We start from the raw sequence: 25568 nt of genomic DNA, 5'->3' as shown, positions 1-25568 counted from the left end.
AATACATTTGAACTTTAATCTGCCTTATCTTCCCCCCTCATCCACCCATAAGTCCACTGTACCAGCTCACGTCACACCAAAGATAAATAAAATTAAAAATTTCCTTTACATGTATGGATTTGTAATGTTATTATACGCATGAATATTATATAAGAGTGCTATTTTGTATCAACTATTTTGTTACGAAGGTTCAATATGTATTTTTACAATTGTAATGTTTTTAACTGATGTATCGGGAGTTTGGAACATTAGGTAATTACCATAGGTTTCTATTGCCTGCCATACAGCGATTTCACTTTGCAATCTCCGCCTCAGAACGGATTTATGTCTTATCACAGCGGGTGTACTGTAATATGACCGTATTTATTCATGTACAGCTTTTTTTTTTTACCTAAAATAAACTTGAAGTTTGGGTGTGCGTTATACAAGAGGTTTTACTGTAGTTTATTAGTGTTTTTGTGCAATAATTTATCTGTCGAAAAATATCGCAGAGCACAATCGCAAAACATTGGATACAATGGGAACGGAACCTAGGTCACGGTGTTGTGAGTGCTGAATCATAACCACTAGACCACCAGTAAAATAGGTGACATAAAGGAATTGGATCTTATGTTATTATAAAACTATCTTTATTCATGGCACCAAAGAGAAATGTTAGAGAATGGAGAAGACGGAAAGTCGTCCTGAAATAAACGCAAAAAAGAATAACGTGGGAAACAACTCTTTGGTGAATCTAATCATACTGTACATCTTATGTTCACACGGTGTTCTAGGTTTACGTCCTCAATAAATTATTTTAATCATTGCTGCACGTATTCAACAACATTTCCCCGTAACAATGTTTAGTTTGAGCTGAGAAAACGGAAATTAAATTTCATACAGCTTTTAATAAAAAAATTATGGGTGTGCGTTGTACATTAGTCCGCACTAATACACTGCTAAGTCCTGACATATAAGCAGGTCAAAATATGTTTACTCCAAATTGCACTTCCATACTAAATTGCTTGAATCTAAAAAGTAAAATTGATCACCTGGGAATTTATACTTCTAACAACTTTATTCAAACTATTTCCCAGTAAGGCTCAACTTTATTCTTACACTTGATTAAAAACCTTCATTATTATGGCTTTGTTTACGGACTCCTTGTTTCAGAATTACATTTGAGATCTCGTTTGATTTTGTCGGGGTGGCCCTGATACTATGTTGTGCATTGAAGTGTTATGTACAGGTAAATAAAAGCGAGGGTTGATATTTACATACACACGTCAGTCCCTGATGGTTTAAGGCCAAAAGTGCTTGAGACGCAAACTGCTGCCACATCACATGCAAGCCGCTGCCTTGCTTTGTTTCCTCAGTTTGTACAATAATACTCAAGGTCCTTCCTCTTGTATCAATAAAGTTCACGTCTTCAAAGATCAATCCATATCAGTGTCAAGACCAAAAGAACCCCAAACCTCATCTTCTTTTCCTACAGTTTGTCGGTCCCTCTTTAAAGAACAAAAGTACCTGGTCATGGGGTTTGCAGCCAAAGGGTCGTTTCCTAAAGAAAAGGACTTTACGAGGAGTAGGTGGATTTCATCTGTGCTTGGGTCTCTGGTGCGTCCTGTCAGAGCATGCCGAAGCCCTCGCTGCCCTCGCTGATGGCCAGCTTCAGCATCTTGTGCAGCTCCTCGTACGAGTCGTAAGTGGGGAGGCACAGCTGGTTAAAACTGTGAAAGGAACAAACAGCTGTCTTGAGGAAATGCGAGAAAATTGATACCCGTCCAAAGAGTTAAGTCATTGCCCGCAAATGCCACAAAATGGCAGCAAACAGACCTTGCTTTGGCCTGACTAAAAATTAAGCTTTTTTTTTCAAATAAAGACACCCCTCGCTATATCGCGCCCGGGAATATCTGGTGCTGGTTTACTCCTTCACGGATTTTGAATCAAATTCACCGTAAATTCCCGACTATAAGCAGCTACTTTTTCCCCAAACGTTCAACCCTGCGGCTTATTCAGTGATGCGGCCAATTTATGTAATTTTTCTAACGGCCACCAGCGGCGCTCAAGTACAAAAGGTTTAGACCGGTGGAATATATGCGCCGAGGAAGACTGCAACTTCTTAGCTTGTGCACAAATTAAATTAGCGTAAGCTCACCCTCATCATGAAAATTGCAAGGCACATGACGCAGCTTTCAAGCTAAAAGCAATCGAGTAATCCAATAAGAAGGAAACAGCTATTGCACGTAAACTTTACTTTGCGAGCGTGTTGCTAGCGTGTTTTGAAATAAGGGAGCGTGGGACGACGTCTATATGACAAAGTTTCTTTCCGACACTGAGAAGACGACTTTGATGGTGTCAGTTATAAGGATGAAGATGAGAACGGTTTATTTTTTTAACAGACCCGTTTACTGTCTTGCGAGCGTGTTAATAGTAGCGTGTTGCTACCTGTCACAGTCACGGTTTGGGATGAAAGTTATGTTATTATTATTATCAAAGCTTTGAAAACTCTTTCGGTGTACTGTCTTTCTTTGTAAATATGTGTGACCATGTATAATATACATTTGCAACTGTATATTTTTGTAATGTATTTATTTTAGAGACTTATTCTGATATGTTTTCCACGGGCGAATCAAAAAGAAGGGGCGAAAACCACGGGGGCTGACGGGAAGTGGAGTAAAGGTGAGACGTGTTTTTGGACGCAGCGGACAATAGTGGATATATATTTTTTCCACCCTTACCTTTGGAAATATAGACTTTTTTTCCTTGGATTACTTTCAACGGGACCCGGACTCTGCAGGTCTGCATCAAACCTTAAGTACCGGTATCATTTTCTGTTCTTTTTGCCGGCTGTGGTTTTTGGACTGTGTACTTTATATTCTGTTACAATCGCGGGACTTAAAGTCGGGTTTGGGCTACTTTTGTGATTGTGTAACATGTTTTAATGTGGGCGCATGCGGCTTATATACAGGTGCGCTTGTGTAAGTACAAAAGCGGTTATCCTCTTAAAATGTGGTGGGTGCGGCTTATGATCAGGTGCGCTCTATAGTCCGGAATTTACTGTATTTAGTCTATAATGTCGGTAATACCACTGTATCATGAATTATGTTCTGTTAGAAAGCACACGGCCGGGACATGTTAGGGAAGTGCGCCCGTTGGGTGGGTTTGACTTTCTGTGTTCTCTACAGTAACAAGTTAGGGTGACTGTCAGTCAAACAGCGGGTGGATGCTGCCTACGTAAACAATTTAGGAAGCATAGCGACTGCAAGCTTTTAGCGGCTTGTTACATTGAAAATAAATCATTCAATTAAATTGGACTGAATTCAGAGTTCAACAAAATTGTAATAACCAGCATGGGATATTTATCGGGTTCCAGAAGCAACTTGGGCAACATCTGTGCTGCTGGTCCGACCTACTGCAAAAAGCTAGACTAACAACTCAAAGCCACCGCTGCAGACCCTGTATCTTTCCAACGCCAGGTTCATTGGACATGAAACAAATGATGTGAAGCCGCAAGTTGTGGGAAACTGCAACATTTGGGACGGTTTTATTGAAAAGGAGAAGCCCGCCTATTTCGTTCTACTTTTGTGTAATGACAATAAAAACATTAATTCAACTGCAATAATGTGTTATATGTTATTAATTGGAGGTCTATAATCGTTATTTTTTGACATTCGTAATCTTGAGGTAATTAACCCTTTAGAGGCTTTTATGAAGGTGCGACACTACTTTACAGATTTTCACTTTTTGCAGCTGGTTCTGGTCCCCATTAACAGTGAATTACAGAGAGATCTCTGTACATCTTTGGCCACAAGAAAACAGACACATCTACAAAGGCTGATTGCAGTAAACCTTATGGGGTTTCTAATTAGGAACCTTGAGAGTAAACTAGCCAATACTTTGATTAGGAATGTCAGACCCAAGTTTATTTTCAAACCAATGCTCGACTCTTTGCCCTTTCTTTAAACTGCTATCTTTCAAGAGATACAAAATAATATCTTTTTTTTTTTTACTTAAAAGTTTGGGTGCTTGTTATGCTTGTTGTTTTACAAGAGTAGATTGCCGATTGATCAGTCGAAAACTACAAAAATCACAAAACATTGGATGCAACGGGAAGCTGTTAACACTGCCACGACCTTACTACTATACCACCAGTGATATAGATGACATACAAAAAGGCATTCGATTATATCCCAGTAAAAGAGATAAATGTAAGGGAATGAGAAAACAAAAAGTCTTTCAACAAAATACTACACAAGCTCTTTAACAAACAGATAAATATTAAACCGCAAATAATTTACGCACAGGTGACAAAGTAGAGTAACTGTTAAATCAGAATGCACAGGCGACTCAGTGTTTATCACACCGGACTAAAAACACTGTGATGATAAAATAAGCGCTAATGCATTTTCTTATTTCATCTGTAACACTGGCAATCGATTGCTAAAGTGTCGAGGCTCTCACCGCCACAGATTGGGTTCAATTCTGTTGCAAACAATATTTGGCAATTTCTGTCAGCGACACTAATTGACTGATCAATTTTTGCATGAATATATACCGTAAGTGTATAGAGAGCCCAAAAGGATTACATGATAGCACACAGTAGCCTGGACTGTAGTCTCAATTACATGTTTCTTACAGTAAGGTGCACCGTATATATGCAAAATAGATGACAAAAGACTACTTTGAGGATTGCCCCTTATAACCCGATGTGTCTTATAGTGCAGAAAATAGGGTATAATCCACTGACCAGGTGTGCGCAGTAGGCAAGGTACTCTGTGTGGGGGCAGCGATGATCTGGAAGGATGGACACAGCGTGTTGAAGCCTCCAGGGGGAAGCTGGGAAGAGCCAGTAGTGAATTGCAGGAGGCGAGCCAGCTCCTCCTGAGTGAAGCTAGACACAACTGCCCAAAACCACTTCATCACCTGTAGGTGCAAAAGCGGGTATAACATATTTATTGTTCGACTCTGGGCGATGAGACGAAAGCAGGATACTGCAGCTGACCTTCTCTCGGAAATGCCAGGAACCGCCTACGATCACGGCGTGGGCCTTGAAGTCCTGCACGTTGATGTCGCCGGTGCCGCACATCAGCAGCTTAAAAAAAACACGCGCAAGGGAAAAAAGCATTTCAGACATTGTTTGAAAGAAAATGTGGCATGTTAAAAACGTTGAGTAATAATGTTTCAAACATAATATCATACCTGTTAACTTTTATGCTTTTCTGATCATTTCAAAATGAGTACGTATAAAAATTATTGTACCAGAAAAAACACATTTCAAAAACTCTTTTTTTGTTAGACCGATCTCGTCTTGGCCATTTTGGCTCTAACCTGAATCGTTTCGGTAACTGGTAACATACTACAACGTCTTCGTAGATAGCTAATGTCTTGCTGTGAGTAAATAGGTGCCGCGTTGTATTTGTAAGGTTTATTATTGCCTAATAAGGTCAATTGTAATCATTAATAAGGCTCTCAATTAGCTGAGAATGCACATTTGGGTTGTTACCATTTTGTGTCACCAAAGGAGAAAACTGAATGGTTGTCTGTGTACTGTGATTAACTTTTTTTTTTTTCATTTTACTTTTATCAAAAACTCCATCTAGACAATACACTCAAATTCTGCTGTTTTTGTTAGCTTTTAAAGCACTTTTTTATGTAACGTAGTTACAAATCTAGAAACACCTTATGCAAAACGGCAAAACAGAATACAATTAACAAAAACCTAAAAATAATAATAATAATAATCGCATCTTTGGTCTTTACAAAAATAAAAAATGTCAACAATTTTTGCAAGAATTATGACCCGTTATAGTTTTATAAAATCAAGATTTTTCTAAGGCTTTCCATGAAATATCTTTTCCCAAATATTCATTGCCACTGAAGATTACAGGTATCATCATAGATGTCAAATATCCATTTCCTTTTTAAGTAGGGAGCTAGTCAGTTAAGTGAGTCTTTATTTGTGAGTTAGCATTGACAATAAAAATGAGTCTTCGAATTATATTTAAATGGATAAGTTACTCAAATTATGTTAGCTACATCCTTAAATAAAATTAATGTTTTCGGGTTTTACATTGTTGTTGCTCTTTGTTAGCAAACTGATAAGATTGGACGTGAAAGCAGCTTCATCGTTAACCCCACTCTGACATAATAATGATGCAAACATCTGAATTGTACATAAAATATTTTTGACACATTAGGCAGGGATGACTGCAAAGTATGGCTGAATGGAATTGGGTTTTTAAAACACTCCAATAAATACCTCCAACTCGTTTTCATCAAATATGGCTAGCAGGTTTTCTGGAACCAATTCATTCAAACCTGCGAAAGACACAGGAAATGTTACTTATAGGGAGATTTCCACTGATTAAAAGATGACTTGAGAAACCTTGGAAAGATTTTCAGTACCTTTAAGGAAGTGTTCAACCTCATCTCTCACTTGACTGGCCAGCCTATACTGGGCCAGTAAGTTGAGATAATGCATTTTGTTTTCATTGGTTACTGCAATTTGGGCTCCTCCTGAAAGCAGTTCCACAACCTAGAGAAAACATGAATTAAAAGTATCAGCTAAAAGTCAAAGCAAGGGAGATTCATCAATGCATTAGTTCAGGGGTCTGGAATTTTTTTGACCCAAAGGGCCACAAAAGTAAAATATTTAGATTTTTAAAGACAACATTTAAAAAAAACTGCCAAAATCGGTCTCCAAACAAAAGTTAATTCTTCAGTGCATTTTATTTCACGGTGTGGCGTTTAATGATTTGATTAAATTTATGAAATGATAAGTAAGCCAGAGCCTTTGTTTCATATTAATTTAAATATACCACGTAAAATTTGTCTCCTTCCCGCAGTAAGTTAAGAGTGTTGAGGATCATTTTTGTCCTAAATATTGGTTACAAAACAAGGTGCAAGCAAAGTTCAAGTTTCACAAAATACTGCAGACAAGAAGGATGCCGACATCATTAGAGAGGCGAGTGCTGTGCTTTGACTGAATGCTTCGCTCCACCTATCTCTATCTTTCAGCCAATCAAATTGATCTTGGTGCTTTTCTGGCGTTCATGAGTATTGGTATTTACAGTTTGTTCTGTGAGTTTTTCATCATAAATCTACTCAATAGTGAACATATATTGTTACATGAGGTTGCATATGAAGGCTTCCTTAGCGATGTAAAGCCAAACGGGAGTATGATGGTGTGACACCGTGATTGTGAACTGTAGTAAAGACCATGCCCTTTGGACAAACCTCATTGATATATATTATTGTTGCATTGGTTTTGCATGGTTAAAGGTTTTAATTACTCAGTTTACATTTGGAACAATTCAGGAAAAGTTCTCATTTTATGTCTGAACCAGATGTACTTGTAGATGTAGGTTATTTTTGGGGGGAAAGTGTAAGAGCTGTACAAAAATCAATCAATAAAAGAAAAACGCATCACTCAAAGGTCTTGAAAACAAGATTATTTTTCTTTGTTTGCCTTTTTACTAATCATTGAGTATTATTCACCCAAAAGACAATGCAAAGGATGGAGCACACTCACCTTTTCCAGCTGCCCGGCTTTGTTGTACTTCTCCTCTGCAAACACCAGGTCCATTTCACTCACGTCATTGTTTAAGATGAAACACACTTTGGTTTTGTAGAACTCCTGATCATCCGTCTCAAAGTACTATGCACGAGGAGGACATAAAATGTTCAAATAAACGTTTTGTCTTCTCAACAATGATCAGGTTTCTTCAATTATGTATTGGCACAGGATGAAAAAGCAGACACGACATCAAGCAGCTGTACTTTGCTTAGTTGTTTTAGGAGAAAGGGCCTTTGGTTGCCTGGAGGTGAACAAGTACAACAGGTGCAAAGTTGCTTGTGTTTGATACCTTGTAATTCATCCGTAAACCGATGATTTGGGCCAAGAAAGAGCGTGTGAATCGAGCCCGGACGAGCTGTTTGTAAGCCCCGCCAAGGGCAGACTCGTAGAGGCATTTGCCAACCACGCGGCCGGCAAACTCGTAAATTTTCAGTCGCATGTGTGCTGGTCGATCTGCATTCGGGTGGACCTGAGTGACAAAAGCAATATGTCAATGTTATGTGACTAAAAGATAAAAACAGATAAACCAATTACTACCGATTCTAAATAAATAGCTCTCAATATGTAAATGTTATTTAATAAAAACATCCAGATTCCAACTAATTATACATATTGATAGCAATCAGAACCACCAAAAAACAATAGTTACTACAAATCTTGAATACAACAGTACAGTAGTGATCTCATATGTCATTGTTATATGCTCGTATTGGCTTAGGGGGGCAAATATTACATGTACAAGAAAAATGTAATTGATGGAAACATATTTGCTCATTTAATTGATCATTAATATCACATTGGATAAATGGTCAAACTCCAAGGTAAACTGCAACAACCAAAATATCCACGAGAGGGGCCGACAGTTCTAAAAATGGAAACATTTGTAACAGATGAGGTGTTTTTAAATATTGCGATATAACTATGATGTACAGTACTGTCTCAGAAAATCGTGAATTATTTCTGTAAAGCAGTTAAAAAAACAAAAATGTCATGCATTCTGAATTCACTACATATCAAGTACGGTATTAATATTGTTGGTTATGGCAAAAAAATAAAACAAAATATTTTTTTAAATTGTGATAACCCTAATGAGTAACAATCCTTTTCAACATTTAATGTTCTACAATGTGAAATTTTCAAAAGAAAGCAATTCTTTATGGCTCCAATCAGTTTATTATTTTCCGTCACTAAAAATGATCTAGATGAGGGACAAAAGAAAACAGTGAATGCATTTTATTTCGAGAAAATAAGTGATGCTACTCACCAGGCCCTGGTTGTTGTCACTGAAGCGGGTGAATAACTGGTTGGTGGTATCAAAAAGGGTTTTGCATATTAGCTCAAACCATTCCCTGCGAGGCCCACCCCAGTCCAGAGCTGCATAGCAACATCCAAATGTTACAGTGCTAATTATGTTGGAGCTTATTAGTCGTAATCATTTCTTTATTTACCTTCCTCATCTTGAAAAACCACTTCAAAGTTTTTACTCCAATCTGATAAGGAGAAGTTCCGTGTTGCCTTCAGGGACTGACACATAGATGTGAGGAAGATTCGTAAGTGCCCATCATGTCTATGAATGAATACAAAAACACTCACTGAATCGAGGATTGCGTGCCGAGCAATTTTTAGGCTGGTCTTGGTGTGAGGTCTCTTAGAGTGCAGGTGCCTGAGTTCACGTTGAAAGAAGTTCACCTTGTCCTGGAAGGTTTCAGAGCCACCTGTGGTAACAGAATACAAATTAGAATAAGGCCCTAAGGGAAAGCTAATAAACGAGATTGAATGAGACTTAACAAACCAATGTTTTTATGAAGAAAGCGAATAAATGTGGCAGCCATGATGTTCCTGTCCTTGCAACTGAGCTCTACAGGCGGCTGGATTCCATCATCCACCACTAGGGTTAGGTACTTGTGAACAGGATCAAGACCATGATAGCTAAACTGAAAGATTCAAAATTGGAAGAATTGTTTGGGAAATCTCTCACACCGGGTCACGTAATGCATAAGACAAATTGGGGTTGATAAAATATACGAGGAGGGAAAGCAGGCATTTGTTTCATTTTAATAAGTTTGATCACCTCAATAATAGTTATAGTTTGTTTACATTGGATAACATACATTTAAAAAGAAGTTGAAAAGGCCAGTTAAATATATATATTAAACATAACGGCCCTCTCTTGGAAACTTGAACAACAGTGATGACCATGAGATTTATTTTGAGTCAGAGCATCAAGTTTAATTAAGTCCGGACACCCCCGCAAAAAAAAAAAAATATATATATATATATACAGGACTGTCTCAGAAAATTAGAATATTGTGATAAAGTTCTTTATTTTCTGTAATGCAATTAAAAAAACAAAAATGTCATACATTCTGGATTCATTACACATCAACTGAACTATTTCAAGCCTTTTATTATTTTAATATTGCTGAATTTGGCTTACAGCTTAAGAAAACTCAAAAATCCTATCTCAAAATATTAGAATATCATGAAAAAGTATACAAGTAGGCTATTCAACTAATCACCTGAATCATCTAATTAACTCGAAACACCTTGCGAGGGTTTCCTGAGCCTTAAAAACACTCAGCTTGGTTCAGTAAACTAAATCACTGCTGATCTGACTGCTGTCCAGAGGACCATCATTGATACCCTCCATCAGGAGGGTAAGACACAAAAAGAAATTTCTCAAAGAGCAGGCTGTTCACAGAGTGCAGTTTCAAAGCATATCCACAAAAAGTCTGTTGGAAGGGAAAAATGTGGCCGGAAACGCTGCACAACCAAGAGAGATGACCGCAGCCTTAACAAAATTGTGAAGAAGAGCCGCTTCCAGAATTTGGGGGAGCTTCACAGACGTGTCCGGGAAATGGGCTACAATAGCCGTATTCCCATGGTCAAGCTACTTCTGAACTCAAGACAACGGAAGAAGCGTCTGACTTGGGCTATGGAGAAGAAGCACTGGACAGTTGCAGAGTGGTCCAAAGTCCTCTTTTCAGACGAAAGCAAGTTTTGCATTTCATTTGGAAGTCAAGGCGCCAGAGTCTGGAGAAAGGCTGGAGAGGAGCAAAATCCAAGTTGCTTGAAATCCAGTGTGAAGTTCCCACAGTCAGCAATGGTTTGGGGAGCCATGTCAGCTGCTGGTTTTGGTCCACTGTGTTTCATCAAGTCCAGAGTAAATGCAACTGTGTACCAAGAGATTTTAGAGCACTACAGCTTCCATCTGCTGAAAAGCTCTATGGAGATGAGGATTTCATTTTCCAGCATGATCTGGCACCTGCCCACAGTGCCAAAACCACCAGTAACTGGTGCACTGACCATGGCATCACTGTCCTTGATTGGCCTGCTAATTCCCCTGACCTGAACCCCATCGAGAATTTGTAGGGTATAGTTAAGAAGAAGATGAAAGACGCCAGACCTACAAATGCAAATGAGCTGAAGGCCGCTATCGAAGCATCCTGGGCATCAATAACACCTCAGCAATGCCACAGGCTGATTGCCTCCATGCCACGCCGGATTGATGCAGTAATCCGTGCAAAAGGATTCCCAACCAAGTACTGAGTGCATCAATGGACATTTTCAAATGTTTGATTCAGTTTTGCTGTTATAAAATTATTTTTTTACTTGGTCTGAGGAAGTATTCTAATATTTTGAGATAGGATTTTTGAGTTTTTTTCAGCTGTAAGCCAAAATCAGCAATATTCAAATAATAAAAGGCTTGAAATAGTTCAGTTGATGTGTAATGAATCCAGAAAGTATGACATTTTTGTTTTTTTAATTGCATTACAGAAAATAAAGAACTTTATCACAATATTCTAATTTTCTGAGACAGTCCTGTATATTCCTACTTAGCAAAAAAAAGTTGATCATAAAAGTGTAATTTTTCTTTTTAATCTATACGTTAACTTGTTTTTAGGGTAAATAAGAAAAAAACATTGATCAAACAATGTACATTCTAAATAAGTAATTTAAGAGTAGAAAGAATATTCTCTTTTGGACCTGCATAGAATTCTCACAAGGAAAGAATTATCCACCATCTACCATATTAGACATATGTATTTATTTTAATTATGATTTTTCAAATTTTACTGCAGAAAATAACATATATTTTAAACTGATCGAAAAATTTTAAAAAATAACATACACACACAATCTATTACCTTTGTTCCAGGACAAACTCGAAAGGTGAAAAGGCGCCACGGAATAATTTTCAGGTAAAACTCCTTCACAGATAGTTGCTGTGAAAACACATGTTTAAAAAAACACTCATTATTATACAGCAGAGTCCCCAACGTGGTACCCCAGTTATTGAAATATTAAAGATCGACATGTACAGGTACTGAAAATAGCTCAACAGTGATGGGTCATTGCGATTTCTAAGGAAATTCGATTTTTAACTGACATGATGTTTAAGTGGTTTACAGAGCCTAATTTTTTTCTACTTCTAATAACCACAACTTGGTAATTACATCGTAACAACATGTACTGGAGATAAATATTAGAGAACAATTTACAAACAATTGAATTATTCTAAAAAAAATGCCATCTTCATTGTTCAATTATTACACTTTTTTTAAGAAAAATAGATTTTTAGGAATTTCAACCACCCAAAAAAAGGATTTTGCCAAAAATGCACTGATCAATATAAGAGAACAGTTTCAGGTGCCTCCCACTTAATGGTGCTAATCTAGCACATGGTGCTAATTTCCTTGATTATCTGTCGACCACTTTTAACTGGCATTTAGAATGTCAGTTTCACTGAATTTGCAAGATGGTAGACCGTTCTAAAGTGACTGAAAGCCTCCAGCAACAGGTTGCACTGGTAAAACAAAGGGATGACCCTATCAGCCATAACAAGAAAAGTTGATCATTCAAAATTTTAGATTTCAACCATTTTTAATCTTTACAAAATTACAAACTCATTCAAGTTCCCCAAGAAGGCTGGTTGTCCACGGAAGACAAATGTGAGGCGGATGTCAATGGGTTATCGTTTCCACACTGCATCTGGAATTGATAGCCAGTTCAGTGCTGAACATGTTAAGGATCTTTCTTGCAATTTAAGAGCATTTGGACTGAAGGCCACCACTGCAGTGACCAAACCTATCATTAGCAAAAATAAATAAAACAAACTAGACTCAGTTTCACTGAGGAGCATGTTATGTGGACAGCGAAAAACTGGTCCAGAGTTCACTTCAGTGATGAAAGCAAATTAAGTGTTTTCAGGTCTGTTGGGAGGCATTATGTTCGGCGACACATTGGAGAAAGACTAAGGTGGAGGAGTGTCATGGTTTGGAGCATGTTTTCTGTAGCAGGAGGGGGGGGTATCACTTGTACAGTTACATGGACAAATGAATGGAAATGTGAATCAAAACCTTCAACAGCACATGGTTTCTTGTGTTCATCAACCAATCAATCAACCAATCAGCCTGAAGTCTTCATGCAAGACAATGCTTCATGTCACACAGCAAAACAGGCAATTAATTTCCTTGAAGGTTGAAACATTGAATTAGTGGTATGGTCTGTCCAGAGTCCTGTCCCAACCCAATAAAGAACCTCTGGAAAGTTCTGGTGACAAAGTTATGGTCAAGAAACTGGCTAAAATCACCGAACTGTGGAGGAGGCTAGAAGAATGGACCATAATCACACCAGAGTAATGTGAGAGACTAGTGCTATCCTGTGGCTGCATATGAGTTAAAGTCATTAACAGTAGAGGCCTGTACACTTCTTACCAATTGCTAACTGTTGTAACCTTTTGACTTTTTTTCTAAGTAATTTTGATCATTGCATTTTCTGAAAATTATTTTTTGTGTGTGAAATGCCTTTAGTCATTTTGTGGGAAAAAAGGGTTGTAGTACCATGATATAGACACAATAAAATGTCATTTAACTGTGCAACAGTAAAGATGGCATTATTTTAAAATTATTTTAGTTTTTTTTATCTCTAGTGTAGTAATTACATGATAACTTTGGGGCAATCAGAGACAAAAGTAGCTCAGCTTCAAAATGGTTGGTGATCCATGGCATACAATATATATCTAGGATAAGATTCCTGCTATATCAATGCACTTGCCTTTGGTGATATGTAACAGTAGACCTTTTTTGGTTTCTTGACTTTCTCTGATTGGCCCTCCACAGGAGAGTCGTGCTCATCCTCCTCCTCGGCCATCGATGGCCTCCGCTGGGGAGCCAGCAGAGCGGAAGCGGGTAGCTGCCACGGAGAGCTGCTGTAGTTTCCGTTGCTGTAGAGGTATGCCTCAAAGTAGATGCTGTTGCCAGGCGTGGACACGTTCTTCTCTACGTAGGACTTCTCATTCTCTGCGGAATGAAGAAAAGTTGACTTTAGATAAATATATGGGAAATATGTAATGTTTTTTCTCCATTGTGATTGTGGGGTCTGGACAGAACAAAGAGAACACAGTCAATGAAACCTTTACTCACCATTGAGAACAATAATGTCAAATTCACCATTGCTGAGTGGCTGATCAATGTAGGTGAGGCGGGCCCTGAAGCAGCCAGTCTTCCACAGTGTCAGTTTCATAAGTACCTGACACTGCAGCTTGTTGATGCTCACCGTCTGACTGAACAATTCCTCTGTACCGTCGTCATCCACTGTCCCCAGCTGCACAAAAATAGCACAAGTAAGAACCAGCAATTTGAAGGCCTCCCCAAAAAATAATGACAGCATTCGTGGGAAGGGCTGCAACAAACGAAAACTAAAAATTAGAGGCAACATCAGAGGAGAATGTGAATATTTTTTTTCAGATGTCATCTTATTGTACATTGACTGTTTTTATACAGCACTTTCGGTTGCATTCGAGTGTCTGAAAAGTGTCACATAAATAAATTTGGAAAAGATGACCTTGTGCATAAAAAAATTGGTCTTAGTTGTAGTGAATCAACAGACCGAGTGCTACATAAATCAGGCGACACAACAAACTGATGATGACATTGTGGGCAACCCCTTTAATAATCGATTTTATCAATTAATTGTTGCAGCCCGAATTTGCAAGTCCTTACAGGGTGCACAGTAATTGTGTAGTTGGCCTCATCTGTGAGTGATGTGGAGTTACTGGTGGGGTTTCCATATTCATCTCTGGGCTCAATCTGCAGAGTGTGCTGCTGGCAGTGTGCGAGCACCAGAGTTGAGAAATGGTAGGCAATCTTGGTCTTGGATGGGACTACTGTACCTGTAGTGGAGGACAAAGAAAGTCAAAAAAGGGAAAAAATAATAGGAAAGGGTTCATGAAAATCAACCTGGTTGAAATATTTTATAGTAAGGGCTGTAGGCAACGTTGAGACCACCAAGCTTGACAGCGACCTCGTAGCGTCCGGCTTTGCGCACTGTAAAAGCTACTTTTACAACATTTGACTCTGGTTCTTGTAAGACCTCCTGTGTGACAGGGATATCCAGAGCCAGTTCAATATGCGTGATGTTGACTCTCAAGCCCACAGGCCGATGGGCCGGAAAAGGCTGTCCGTTCTTGTAAAACAGCTTTGAGGGAGAAAGGAAAGAGCTGATAAGCACAACTCTTATTTGTAATGCTAATGACTAAATCCAACATTAACAATCAAAGGAAGGTTCGTGTACATGGACCCTGAAGCTCATCGTCTGCCCCACTTCTTGTGGCTCCTTCCAATCCCAGGACACCTTGCAGGAGCGGGGGTCCAGGTAGTTTCCCCGCACATAGTCGTAGATGCTGCGGTCTCCACGCCTGCCCGGATCCTCATTCTGCAGGAAGCTGACGATCCTGGCAGCAAGCTCACACAAGAACTTGATTGTGAAGACAAATGCAATGATGGAAACAGTAATTCCACCTGCCAGATAAGGTGAGAAGACACAAAATATTAATAAATAAATCATGTTAAGTGAATTCAAATACTTGAATAAAAAAATATAAAACTGAGATTGATATAAAATTTTATTTTATTTCCATATCAGTGTTAAGTCACACCAAGAGAACATGCAGAACAGATGTAACTGTAGTTATTTATTTTACTTATTTTATTTACTTATTGTCCTTTTGTGTCATTAGTTCTGTGAGGGGACATTTGTCTTTTTAAATGGCTTATTTGTCTACGTTTGATCAGATGTCCAAGGCAGATTTGGCAGAGATAACTTAACAAAAACATTAAAACATACTAAAATGATTTTATTATATATATATATATATATATTTATTTATCTTTTTTAATTGCTGATACCATTATCTTTAATGTAAATATCAAATTGGTGGGTGAGCTCTCAACAACCAGTCTTACTAGTGGCGGAGGTTGTGTTATAAAATGTTTTGGGGTTTATGTGGAAAAAGCAAAATCTTCAACAAAGTGGACTCACCAATCACGTAAAACATGAGGTCCCTTATCAAAAAGCACAGTGCCACAGTACAGCCAAAAAGGAGTGCTCCAGCTGCAAAAGGCATGGTTTCATTATTATAATACACTTTAAATTCAATATATAATGTTTAGTTCAAATAAAATTATTATGAACAAATAATAAAAAAGCAATATTTTCAAAAACGCTGGTGTGACGTTAATTACAGAATATAGACAACAATGTCAAGCATCCTACGCTTGAAAATGAATGCGTTCACTAACTTACCGATTGACCACTTCTCATTCAGACGCCTTTCAGCGAGACTTTGCACCAGCTGGAGTTCGTAGTCGTGATCACGACTCCTCCGTGAAGTCTTGAGGATCTTGATACCAGTCAATAATCTAATGTAGTCATCGGGGTAATAACCCACTGCAGCTAAGGAAAGGTGTAGCTGACTGTCAAATTGTGACAGATCATCCAGATTCATATAACCCAAAGTCTTCAGCCTGCAATAGATAACAAAAAATAATAAATATGCATGTCTCATGCCTAGTGTGCATTACGTGAATTATTGTGAATTATGAATTACATAGGAAGTAACTAAAATGCAGACTTCTAAACTTTATTTCAAAACACATTTTTTGTCACATGTTTCTTAATGTGATTATTAAGATTTCAATAAATATCTGGGTCCGGGAAACACATTTCCCGAAAACAACGAAGCTTCAGTAATGTTCGATGAAATTACGTTTTATAAAAGTGTGCCAGGTTCTGAGAACAAAGCCACTCCTGGAAGGCAAAGTCTCTGAGCAGCCAAAAATGAGCATCAACGATTCCCCTCCAGGTGTTATGTTCTCTGACCACCTCTTCCAAGCGACTTAGCACACTCAGACTCAGTTCCTCCAAGGACTCCACATCTAAGAGGGCACAAAATTAAAAACCCATCAGTAAGAACATATTTCGCATCATTACATCAAATCTTCCGTTGTGGAGGCACTGTTGAAAAACAAATTTCTCTTAAAGTTGTTTTGCAATCAAGTGTATTTTGGTGACTGAAACCAAAGCCAACACTATCTGTAAAGAATAAATAAACACATTCTTCAAAAGTTGGAAATGCTCAGCAGACAGTGGGGCGAGTTCTGAAATGTTTTCCCTAAGAAGGAAATTCAGGTTTTATAAAGTCCTGACAAGTGAAACCTAAACTAAAAATTTGATATTTACGACGATTATAATGTAAATATCCATTAAAAACGTTTATTACTACATTACAGATATATGGACTTAAATGAGGACGTTTTTTGGCAATAAAAAACATTATATTGTAGTGATAATTTGTTCAATAACAAACTTGAAAATTTACTGGTTGTGAGATGATGATCATGTAATTGGAAAACTATCAGATTTCAGAAAATCCTGTTTGACATTATAAGTTTGATGTTTGTGAACTGAGTTTTCACCATGTAGACGACACAAGTTTGCTAATTACAGAAGATACATTTGTCTAATTATTTTTTTTTAATCATATTTTACCCCCAAAACCTTTTCAATGAGTTAATGTAAATGAACAAAATAAAAATGAGCAACCTTGACTCAGTTCAACGCTCACTGAAAAACAGAGCAAGAAATGCACATTCGCCATATCAGGCTTAAAACACCAAAAGAGATTTTTTTTATCCTACTTTTCTATTTTTGTAGTTGAATTACCATAAAACAAAGTCTGGTAAGAAACATTATTTTCAAAACCTTACAGATCAAGACAATAACAGAAAATATGCCAGGTATTTAATAGCAATCCTTGAGAAAGAAAAAAAAACACATGTTAAGTAGTATTTTTCTTAAAAAACAAAAACTGCATAAAAATAACTTTCTTTTTATAAAAATAAACCCAATACATTTGTAAAAGACTGTAGCCTAGAATATATTTTTTCTCACTGACCTTCAAATAAATGCCTGTACTTAATAAGACGGTGTCGTAGCAGCCATTCCTCAATTTGACCGTTTTTGCCTTTCTTCCAGCGAACTTCCCAAAAGAGGATCCACAGTGCAGAGCAGATGAGAAAGGTCAGGAAGAAGCGGCGGTCCATCAGACCATCGTGCCTCTGACTATACAATTCCCTGATTAATAAAAATAATAGTCATATCACATTGGAATATAAAGCTCTCCAAATGTTATTATGAGTAAAATCTTCCTTCCTCTTATACATTGGTTGGTTGGATCCCTTAACCACTAGGGTTGTAGGGGCACCATTTCCTGTGGTGTGTCTTGGGCAAGTTCAGCCTGATGGCGCCCTTCCCTCTCCAGGCCAACATATATTTCCACCCGGTCTCGCACCGGGGACCTTTTTAGCGTGTTAGGCGAATGTGCTAACCACTGGACTACAGAACAATGAAAAAATTTCCAAGGAGCCAACAATGTAATTGGTTAAATGTGTGCAGTAATCGCAATAGTCACAAATACTGGTATCGGTAGCCCCCATTTATCAATCGGGAAACAAAAGTTGAAGGATACCTGTCAACTTCAGCCAAAAGGTCCCCATTAATAAATTCCGAAATTCCCCTTATTAAGCGATAACAAACCTTCCAAACACAAAGCGGCATCTATTTACTCACAGCAAGGTAGACTATGTATAATAAAAATAAAGATAATTTGGGTAAAACCAGTTTCATCTATTTACCGGATAAACAAATCGAATAATAATTTCTAGATCTTTCTTAGTTATTTTCCCACTTGCAGTAAATTTCGTCTTGCTTGCTATACGCAGCAATAAGTTTCGGGGAAAACACATCCCGTAATTTCATATGGCTACACGATTTGAAATGATCAAAAAACGTCTAATATACGGAGGAAATGTTTGAGTTAAAATAATAATAGACAATAAATGCAATGTGATCTAAACATATGTTGGGATTTGAATGCATTTATTTGTTTTTACAGTAGCGAGGGGAATTTTATGAACAAATAGTATAGTATATAATGTATCAATGACAACCTAAGACTAAAAAAATGGTCTGAAAAAAAATAACGAAAATCCTTAGTTAAAAGTACACATGTATGAATATTTACACACCTTTAGGGATCAGTCGCGAGAAGCTTAAACATAAATTATGCATAACACGCTGGTGCTCAATAACAGCAGGCACTTTAATTCAAGTACCCTGACTAAATTGAATCAGATATTTGTCTAATACTGAAAAATTCCGAATGACAAGGAGCACAGGTGCTTGTGAGGTCACAAGCTTTCTGACTTGAAAGCCAGGTGCCATGTTTAGACAATAACATTTAACAAAACCACACTGGTAAAGGAACTAGTTTGGTTTACACACTCGTCTTTTGTAAGTTCCCCAAAAAATACAAAATTAACTAAAATACAAATAATAATTTGAAGCCGGAAAACCGGTAGCTATGATGCTAACAACAGTGTATTGACAAACATGAGCACAAAGCCAGCGTCCAATAGGTTCGGTAAAAGACCCCCCACACTTACGAAACACGTCGTATGCATCGACTAAAACACTCGCAGATATCAAACATGTTGTTCGGTGAAATTAACAAATGTAACATATCTTTTTTACCTCTGGTATATTGAGCATCACCATATCGCTCACTGCGCTTAACAACCGGAAAATACGCAGGGAACGCGTCGCTATTTGATTACGTCACAAGAAGGTAGCTACGCACGAGGAGTTTTTACCAGATTTCGAGAGGAATTAAGTATTCGTTTTAAAACATGGTATGTACCTTTTATATATTTGTGTAACACGTGTACAATATTATTATATTTTATACACTTTCTATCGATGTATTTATTTTCATTAGACGCTAAAGTCTCAGTAGATTAGCCTTCGAGCTAACAATGATAGCCGAATTCAGTGTAACGTGTAATCTCTTTAACATGAGGGAAGACGTAAAATAAAGTGAACCACGTTGTCAAATATTGTCGAAATATGACGCAATCGAGTCGTTTCCTTACCCAAAACAACACAATGTGTTACGCGGAACACGTCGTACGATACGGTAATCAACGGTTAATAACACGTTTTGCTTGCAAGTTACACGTATTAATGTTGATCTGGATATGACGTAAATGATAAAAATGTTACTTTTGCAAAATTAATCATCAGCAACAATATCTTAACGTTTTGTGATTTTATTGTTCTACTATTGAATAAAACAGCAAGGTAGACTAAATTATTATTTGATTTGTTTATTGTTCAAACCTCTTATTGTTAGAATGTGATGTAATGAAATTGTGAATGTGTTTAATTGCTGTCAAAAGTGTCAATAAAATTGTTCAAATCCCAAAAAATGTCCCCAACCATATATAATTACGATTGTAGTTTCTCCTCTTACTTCATTATTTTGTCATAATCATGTAATTTCAGTTCTTTGAGTTGAATGAACAATGAAAGACAGGAAACAACATTTTCAGCTTATGAGTTGATTAAATAAGCACATTTTCTAAGCACATTTTCTTAGTGCCAAATCCAGCTTTTGTCCCTGTTGCAAATTACTTCAGGCGAATGTTAAGCGATTTGCTCAAAATTTCCCAAAGGATAACAAGGCTATCGTCCGTAGACAGTGCTCTAATTCAACTATGGGGCCTCTGTGTGACCTCTGATTAACCCTCGTACTGTCCTCATTTTAAAGACTATTGTAGTACTTTTTTACACATTACAATGAACTGTGTATAAATAGAACATTAACATTTTTCTTCAGTTGGGACCAATCCAAGAAAAGTCATAACATTTAAAAATTAAACATTTAAAATAGTACTTGTTTTTTCCCAAGGGTTTTTAACAATATAGCGGTGGGTCATTCTGACCCGAGGGTTAATCTTCAACTTTGCAAAAGATTGAAAATCAGTTTACGGATTGCTCTTTTTGTATAAGAATGATGGTAAACTACCTCAGTCTTCACATTTTTGAATCCCTACATCCATCGCTTATAGTTTACTTATGCCCAGAATATTATGTAAATTTAACCATCGAATGAATTGCTCATCTTTTATTTTTAACAACCTCTTGTCTCATAGCCTGGATATAAAAACAAAAATGCGGTGGAAGAAAAACCATTCCTCAACTTTATTTACACACATCATTTTGCTGAAGAAAAACAGATGTTTGCTATTACTTTTTACTTAGAGTATTGTAAAACATGTTTAGTCATTTAGTACATCAAACCTTTTATTTTCATGTAATTTAGAACAATGTTTAATGTTACACGCACGTTCGTGTGCATTAGTAGGGCTGGAATACTAAGTCACATGATATTATTTTCTTTTCAGTGTCCTGATGGTGAATAGTGACGGATAAATCTGCCACTATGCATATTGTTATGTATCCTGCAGGCAAACACTCCATATTTTAAATGTCATTTCTTTTAGCCAAAACAGAAAACAAAGAAGTTTGCCTCGATGAAACGGATGATCAGTCCGAAAGATCCACGAGTGTGAGTGGTAACGTATATTTGATTATAGGCAATCCGATTATTAGTTTGAATACAAAAAAATACACCTATTCATCTTGCAGAAAACCAGAAGATCGCTCCAAAACCCAAACAAAAAAGAAAAAGGATCCTTCTGAAATAAAGCAGAGAGAAGTGTAAGTGACTAGTTCAACTTTGACTATGAATTTAAAATGGTACATGGCGAGTGATTGATTACTTTTATCTGTTACAGGCCCAAGTATGCATCATGTCTGTTTTTCCAGTACAACACTCAGCTTGGCCCACCGTACCACGTTTTGGTCGACACCAATTTCATCAACTTTTCCATCAAGGCCAAACTGGACATTGTTCAGTCTATGATGGACTGCCTGTATGCTAAATGTAAGCACTCTTGCCAAATTACAATAGCTTAAACACGAATAATGAGTAATTATTGGTATTTCTGTTCCTCTTCAGGTATCCCTTACTTAACCGACTGCGTGATGGCTGAGATTGAAAAACTTGGCATGAAATATAGAGTTGCGTTAAGGTGTGATAGCTTGTAAATAGATGACATCTCCCTACTCTTGATTTATTTTTATTCTTTTTTCTTTGTGTTTGTAGGATTTCAAAGGATCCAAGGTTTGAGCGCTTGCCCTGCACACACAAAGGAACTTACGCTGATGATTGTCTGGTCCAAAGGGTAACACAGGTATGTACGGTATCACATATCCATCCATTATCCGGGCCGCTTGTCCTCAATAGGGTCGCAGGCTTGCTGGAGCCCATCCCAGCCATCTTCGGGCAGTGGGAAGGGGACATCCTGAATTTGTTGTCAGCCAGTTGCAAGGACATGCATGACTTTGGAATGTGGAAAGAAATCCACCCATGCAAGCACGGGGAGAAAATGCAAACCCCGCACAGGAAGGCGGGTATCTGTAAGGGCTATACAAATAAATGTGACTCGACTTGACCTCAGAACTGTGCCACGGACGAGCCAACCACTCAGCTGCTTTGCTGCCTGTACACATATAAACTCATAAAAAGGGGTGGGTGTTTAGTCGACATGTAAAAAACCCAGAGCAGGTGTCCGCTCACAATACAACATGAAGGACGCGTTGATATGAATGGGCATTGGAGATCTCAATTCAAGGGGTGCTGGCCAATCGGCGTGAGTCTTGGCTGTACCCCCCACTGCTCGTCTCTCGTGCAGTCGCGAGATCGGTCGGTGTGGGGAGCATTTGTTTTTTGGTTTTATACATTGACGGGCCTCACTAGGCTGTACTTACCCAATACACAGGTAATGGTGCCCCTACGACCTGTGTAGTTAAGGGATCAAACCCAACCCATACGCTGAAAGGCCAATCAGCTTGAATCTTGGCTGCCCGAAATGTTCCTTAAATGGTCCTGGAAGCATCAAATTTTTTTTTTTTTTTTTTTTTTTTTTTTTTTTTTTTTTTTTTTTTTTTACTGCAAAGGAGTGAACCGGCAATAACTAAAACGCTAAGCAGCGAGGGGTCTCTGTATTGTCATATTGCAAATACAAAATTAAAACCTGTTTTTTTTTTTACCCTGCAGCACAAGTGCTACATCCTGGCTACGATGGATAAAGATTTAAAACGACGAGTAAGGAAGATCCCTGGAGTGCCCATTATGTACATCACAAACCGCAGGTAATATAAAATTGATGCCTCCACTAAGTACAGCTCACGACATTTACATATATAATTTTTTTATGCGCAGGTACAACATTGAGAGGATGCCAGATGACTACGGTGCACCAAGGTGTTAGTTGTTTATACAAACGGACTGATCTTGTAAATATGTTATTTCTTTGGTTAAAAATGTTGAGTTGTTTGAACAGCAAACACATGGAGTAAAGGGTTCTGTTGTAAAATTGTTGATCCTGTTTGAATAAATACTTTTTCTGCAACTGCGTTGACATATTTCGTGACTGAATGAGATTTAATAGGAAATGTTACACATACCCTCACCCAAAAAACAAACATAAAAATGTATTGCATCACTCTCCAACCTTTATATGTCTGTTTTTGTAGTTCAATTCAAAAGTTTGAGCTGTTTTAATGACAAATAGAAATGTCTCTTTATCGCAAATACATTAACTCACCAAATTGCATTTGATTACGATGATGCGTGTATTTCACTCTTAGTTGTTTTTAGATAGTTCTTTCGATCAGTCGATGACACCTTGCCCCATTTTGAATATCAACGGTTTGAAAGCCAATGGGAGAAAGTCTTCATTTTATGTAACTATTTTTTTTCTAATCCAAGTTTTTAAAAAAGGGCTAGTGAAATAAATTACACGCCATCATTTGTTTCAAATGTTATTGCTCTATTGGTCCCTTATCACGGTTTATTCATTTTCCTCATGTTGAGATTTTTGAGTTTTTCCTTGCCCTCATGTAGGTTTTAGATCAGGGGATGGTGTAATAGTCAGTGGTTTGCAATAATCTGGTCTGTGTAGCCCTTTGAGACTCCTTGTGATGAAGGGCTATCCAAATAAACATGTCAAATCATGTTTATTTGTATAGTACAGGGGTGGCAAACACGTGGCTCTTGGGCAATAAGAATGTGTCTTTGCCTCATTCCATGTTTAGTTTTTTCCCCTCTTAAAATACACTTGAATCCATCAGAGTTAATAACAAATAAAAATAATATTTTGAAATTAATTTGGCAGATTTGTTGTTTTTATGCTGACTGCCAATCTTCTGCGTAGGTTACGTCTAATGCCGGGAAATTAAGTAAACATTTCATGAGCGTGCAGACTGTTACCCTCATGGTCGAAATGCAAAGCGAAAGGGAAATATGAAGATGAACACAGGGCATTTCAGGAAGAATGGGAAGATGCTTACGTATTGTTGAACAGAATGGCAAATTACTCTGATTATTATGCAGTACCACGATATCCCATTTCAAGACTTCAAATCTTCAGCGTCATTTTAGCACAGCCCATGCTAATATTGACACGGAATTCCCCAAAGGTACTGAAATTCGCAAGCAAAAATTGAGCACCTTGAAAAGCCAGGTAAAAACATGGTTTCAAATGTTTAGTGCTTGGTGTGGCTCTTGGACTCTCACAGTTAAAAATTTCGGGTCTCTGTGTCAAACTTGTTCGCCACCCCTGGTATAGTTTACAGAGTATCTGTATTACCAGGTTAATTATCTGAGGTAAGCTTAAGTAGACTCAGTTAACCACTCAATTCTTTATGTACTAGAAAATCACAATGACTCAGCATGGTGAGCTATTTTCAGAACAGGTCTGGGGGGACCGCAGCTGTCCTTAGGAGCCACCCTAGTGCCCGCGAGCACCACGTTGGAGACCAGCTTTATTACATGTTTACCCTGGAGTTCACTGTCTAATCTCATTGCATACAATGTCTCACCATGTAGGTATCAATGACTATAAAGACAATTCAATTTGGTAAATTTGGCGTACACATAATTGTTGAACAGGGCAGCAGGGTGGCGACAGTTCTGAGATCATGAGATCGAACCTCCTGTGTGGAGTTTGCATGTTCTCCCCGTGCTTGCTTGGGTTTCCTCCGGGCTCTCCGGTTTCCTCCCACATTCCAAAAACATGCATGTAAGGTTTCTTTATCTCTGTTTTCTTTATCCTTACTGTAAAATGTGGACCTGGAGTGCCACGTCCAATTTCCTTGTCACCATATATTCAACCCATTTTGTAACAATGACAATAAAGGTATATTCTATTCTATTCTAATTGGCCTGTCCAAATTGTCCCTAGGTGTGAATGAGCGAGTGAGTTTGCCTGTCTCTGTGTGCCCTGCGACTGCCTGGCAACCAGTTCAGGGTGTCCCCTGCCCACTACAAGGAGATAGCTGAGATGGGCTCCAGCACCCCCGCGACCCTACTGATGATAAGCGGTGCAGATAATGGATCGATGGATAATTGTTGAACACATGTGGTTATTCCCTTTTTTTTCAGAAAATTTAAATAACTTCCAATTAATGTTTTAGTGGTAAACAATACTTCAAAATGCATCTGATTCAAAATACGTGTTTTGTGTTTACGGAACTTATTTTATGAAATGAACTACGTTATAGACATACTTATAAAAATATTTTAATCTCAAATATTCTCAAATAAAAAGTCTTATTTGTTTGCTAAATTTTCTACTTTTTAAATCCATCATCTTGCAAAAGCAAGTTTAGTTTTATTTGTAACTTCTTGACAAAAAAGTATTAGGTTTTACCGACGTATTTGAACGCCCCGTTCGTCACAACAGCGATCGTCCTCCTAGCT

At 37.8% G+C, this 25568-nt stretch overlaps 2 protein-coding genes across 8 annotated transcripts; one reads left to right on the top strand and one right to left on the bottom strand.

The window, feature by feature from the left end:
• On the bottom strand, positions 1 to 19772 carry arel1 (apoptosis resistant E3 ubiquitin protein ligase 1). 5 transcript variants are annotated; one of them, XM_088354148.1, is made up of 23 exons: positions 19599 to 19771; positions 18062 to 18235; positions 17796 to 17974; positions 16608 to 16776; positions 16145 to 16365; positions 15881 to 15952; positions 15134 to 15360; positions 14800 to 15037; positions 14563 to 14732; positions 13984 to 14164; positions 13616 to 13860; positions 11707 to 11784; positions 9351 to 9492; positions 9152 to 9273; positions 9007 to 9082; positions 8823 to 8932; positions 7848 to 8027; positions 7514 to 7639; positions 6388 to 6517; positions 6242 to 6300; positions 4985 to 5074; positions 4730 to 4905; positions 1 to 1709 (listed from the first exon to the last, which is right to left on the bottom strand). In XM_088354148.1, coding segments are annotated over exons 2-23 (3096 nt in total). In that variant the 5' UTR covers positions 18064 to 18235; positions 19599 to 19771; the 3' UTR covers positions 1 to 1606. The 5 variants fall into 5 exon arrangements, with proteins under 5 accessions (XP_088210274.1, XP_088210276.1, XP_088210272.1 ...); XM_088354150.1 differs by lacking the exon at positions 18062 to 18235 and having other exon boundaries at positions 19599 to 19772; XM_088354146.1 differs by lacking the exon at positions 18062 to 18235 and having other exon boundaries at positions 19345 to 19771.
• Positions 19430 to 23217, top strand: fcf1 (FCF1 rRNA-processing protein). 3 transcript variants are annotated; one of them, XM_088354152.1, is made up of 8 exons: positions 19430 to 19590; positions 21244 to 21308; positions 21389 to 21460; positions 21538 to 21686; positions 21762 to 21834; positions 21909 to 21996; positions 22863 to 22957; positions 23028 to 23217. In XM_088354152.1, exons 1-8 carry the CDS (start codon positions 19588 to 19590, stop codon positions 23074 to 23076), a joined length of 594 nt encoding a protein of 197 aa, XP_088210278.1. In that variant the 5' UTR covers positions 19430 to 19587; the 3' UTR covers positions 23077 to 23217. The 3 variants fall into 3 exon arrangements, with proteins under 3 accessions (XP_088210278.1, XP_088210279.1, XP_088210277.1); XM_088354153.1 differs by lacking the exon at positions 19430 to 19590 and adding an exon at positions 19988 to 20038; XM_088354151.1 differs by lacking the exon at positions 19430 to 19590 and adding an exon at positions 20413 to 20756.
• The last annotated feature ends 2351 nt before the right edge of the window (positions 23218 to 25568 follow it).

The sequence above is a fragment of the Urocampus carinirostris genome, chromosome 15, assembly GCF_059441175.1.
Source record: "Urocampus carinirostris isolate Australia breed hairy pipefish chromosome 15, RoL_Ucar_1.0, whole genome shotgun sequence".
In the NCBI taxonomy this organism is placed as follows: domain Eukaryota; kingdom Metazoa; phylum Chordata; class Actinopteri; order Syngnathiformes; family Syngnathidae; genus Urocampus; species Urocampus carinirostris.
This window is presented reverse-complemented; position numbering and strand designations above follow the sequence as displayed.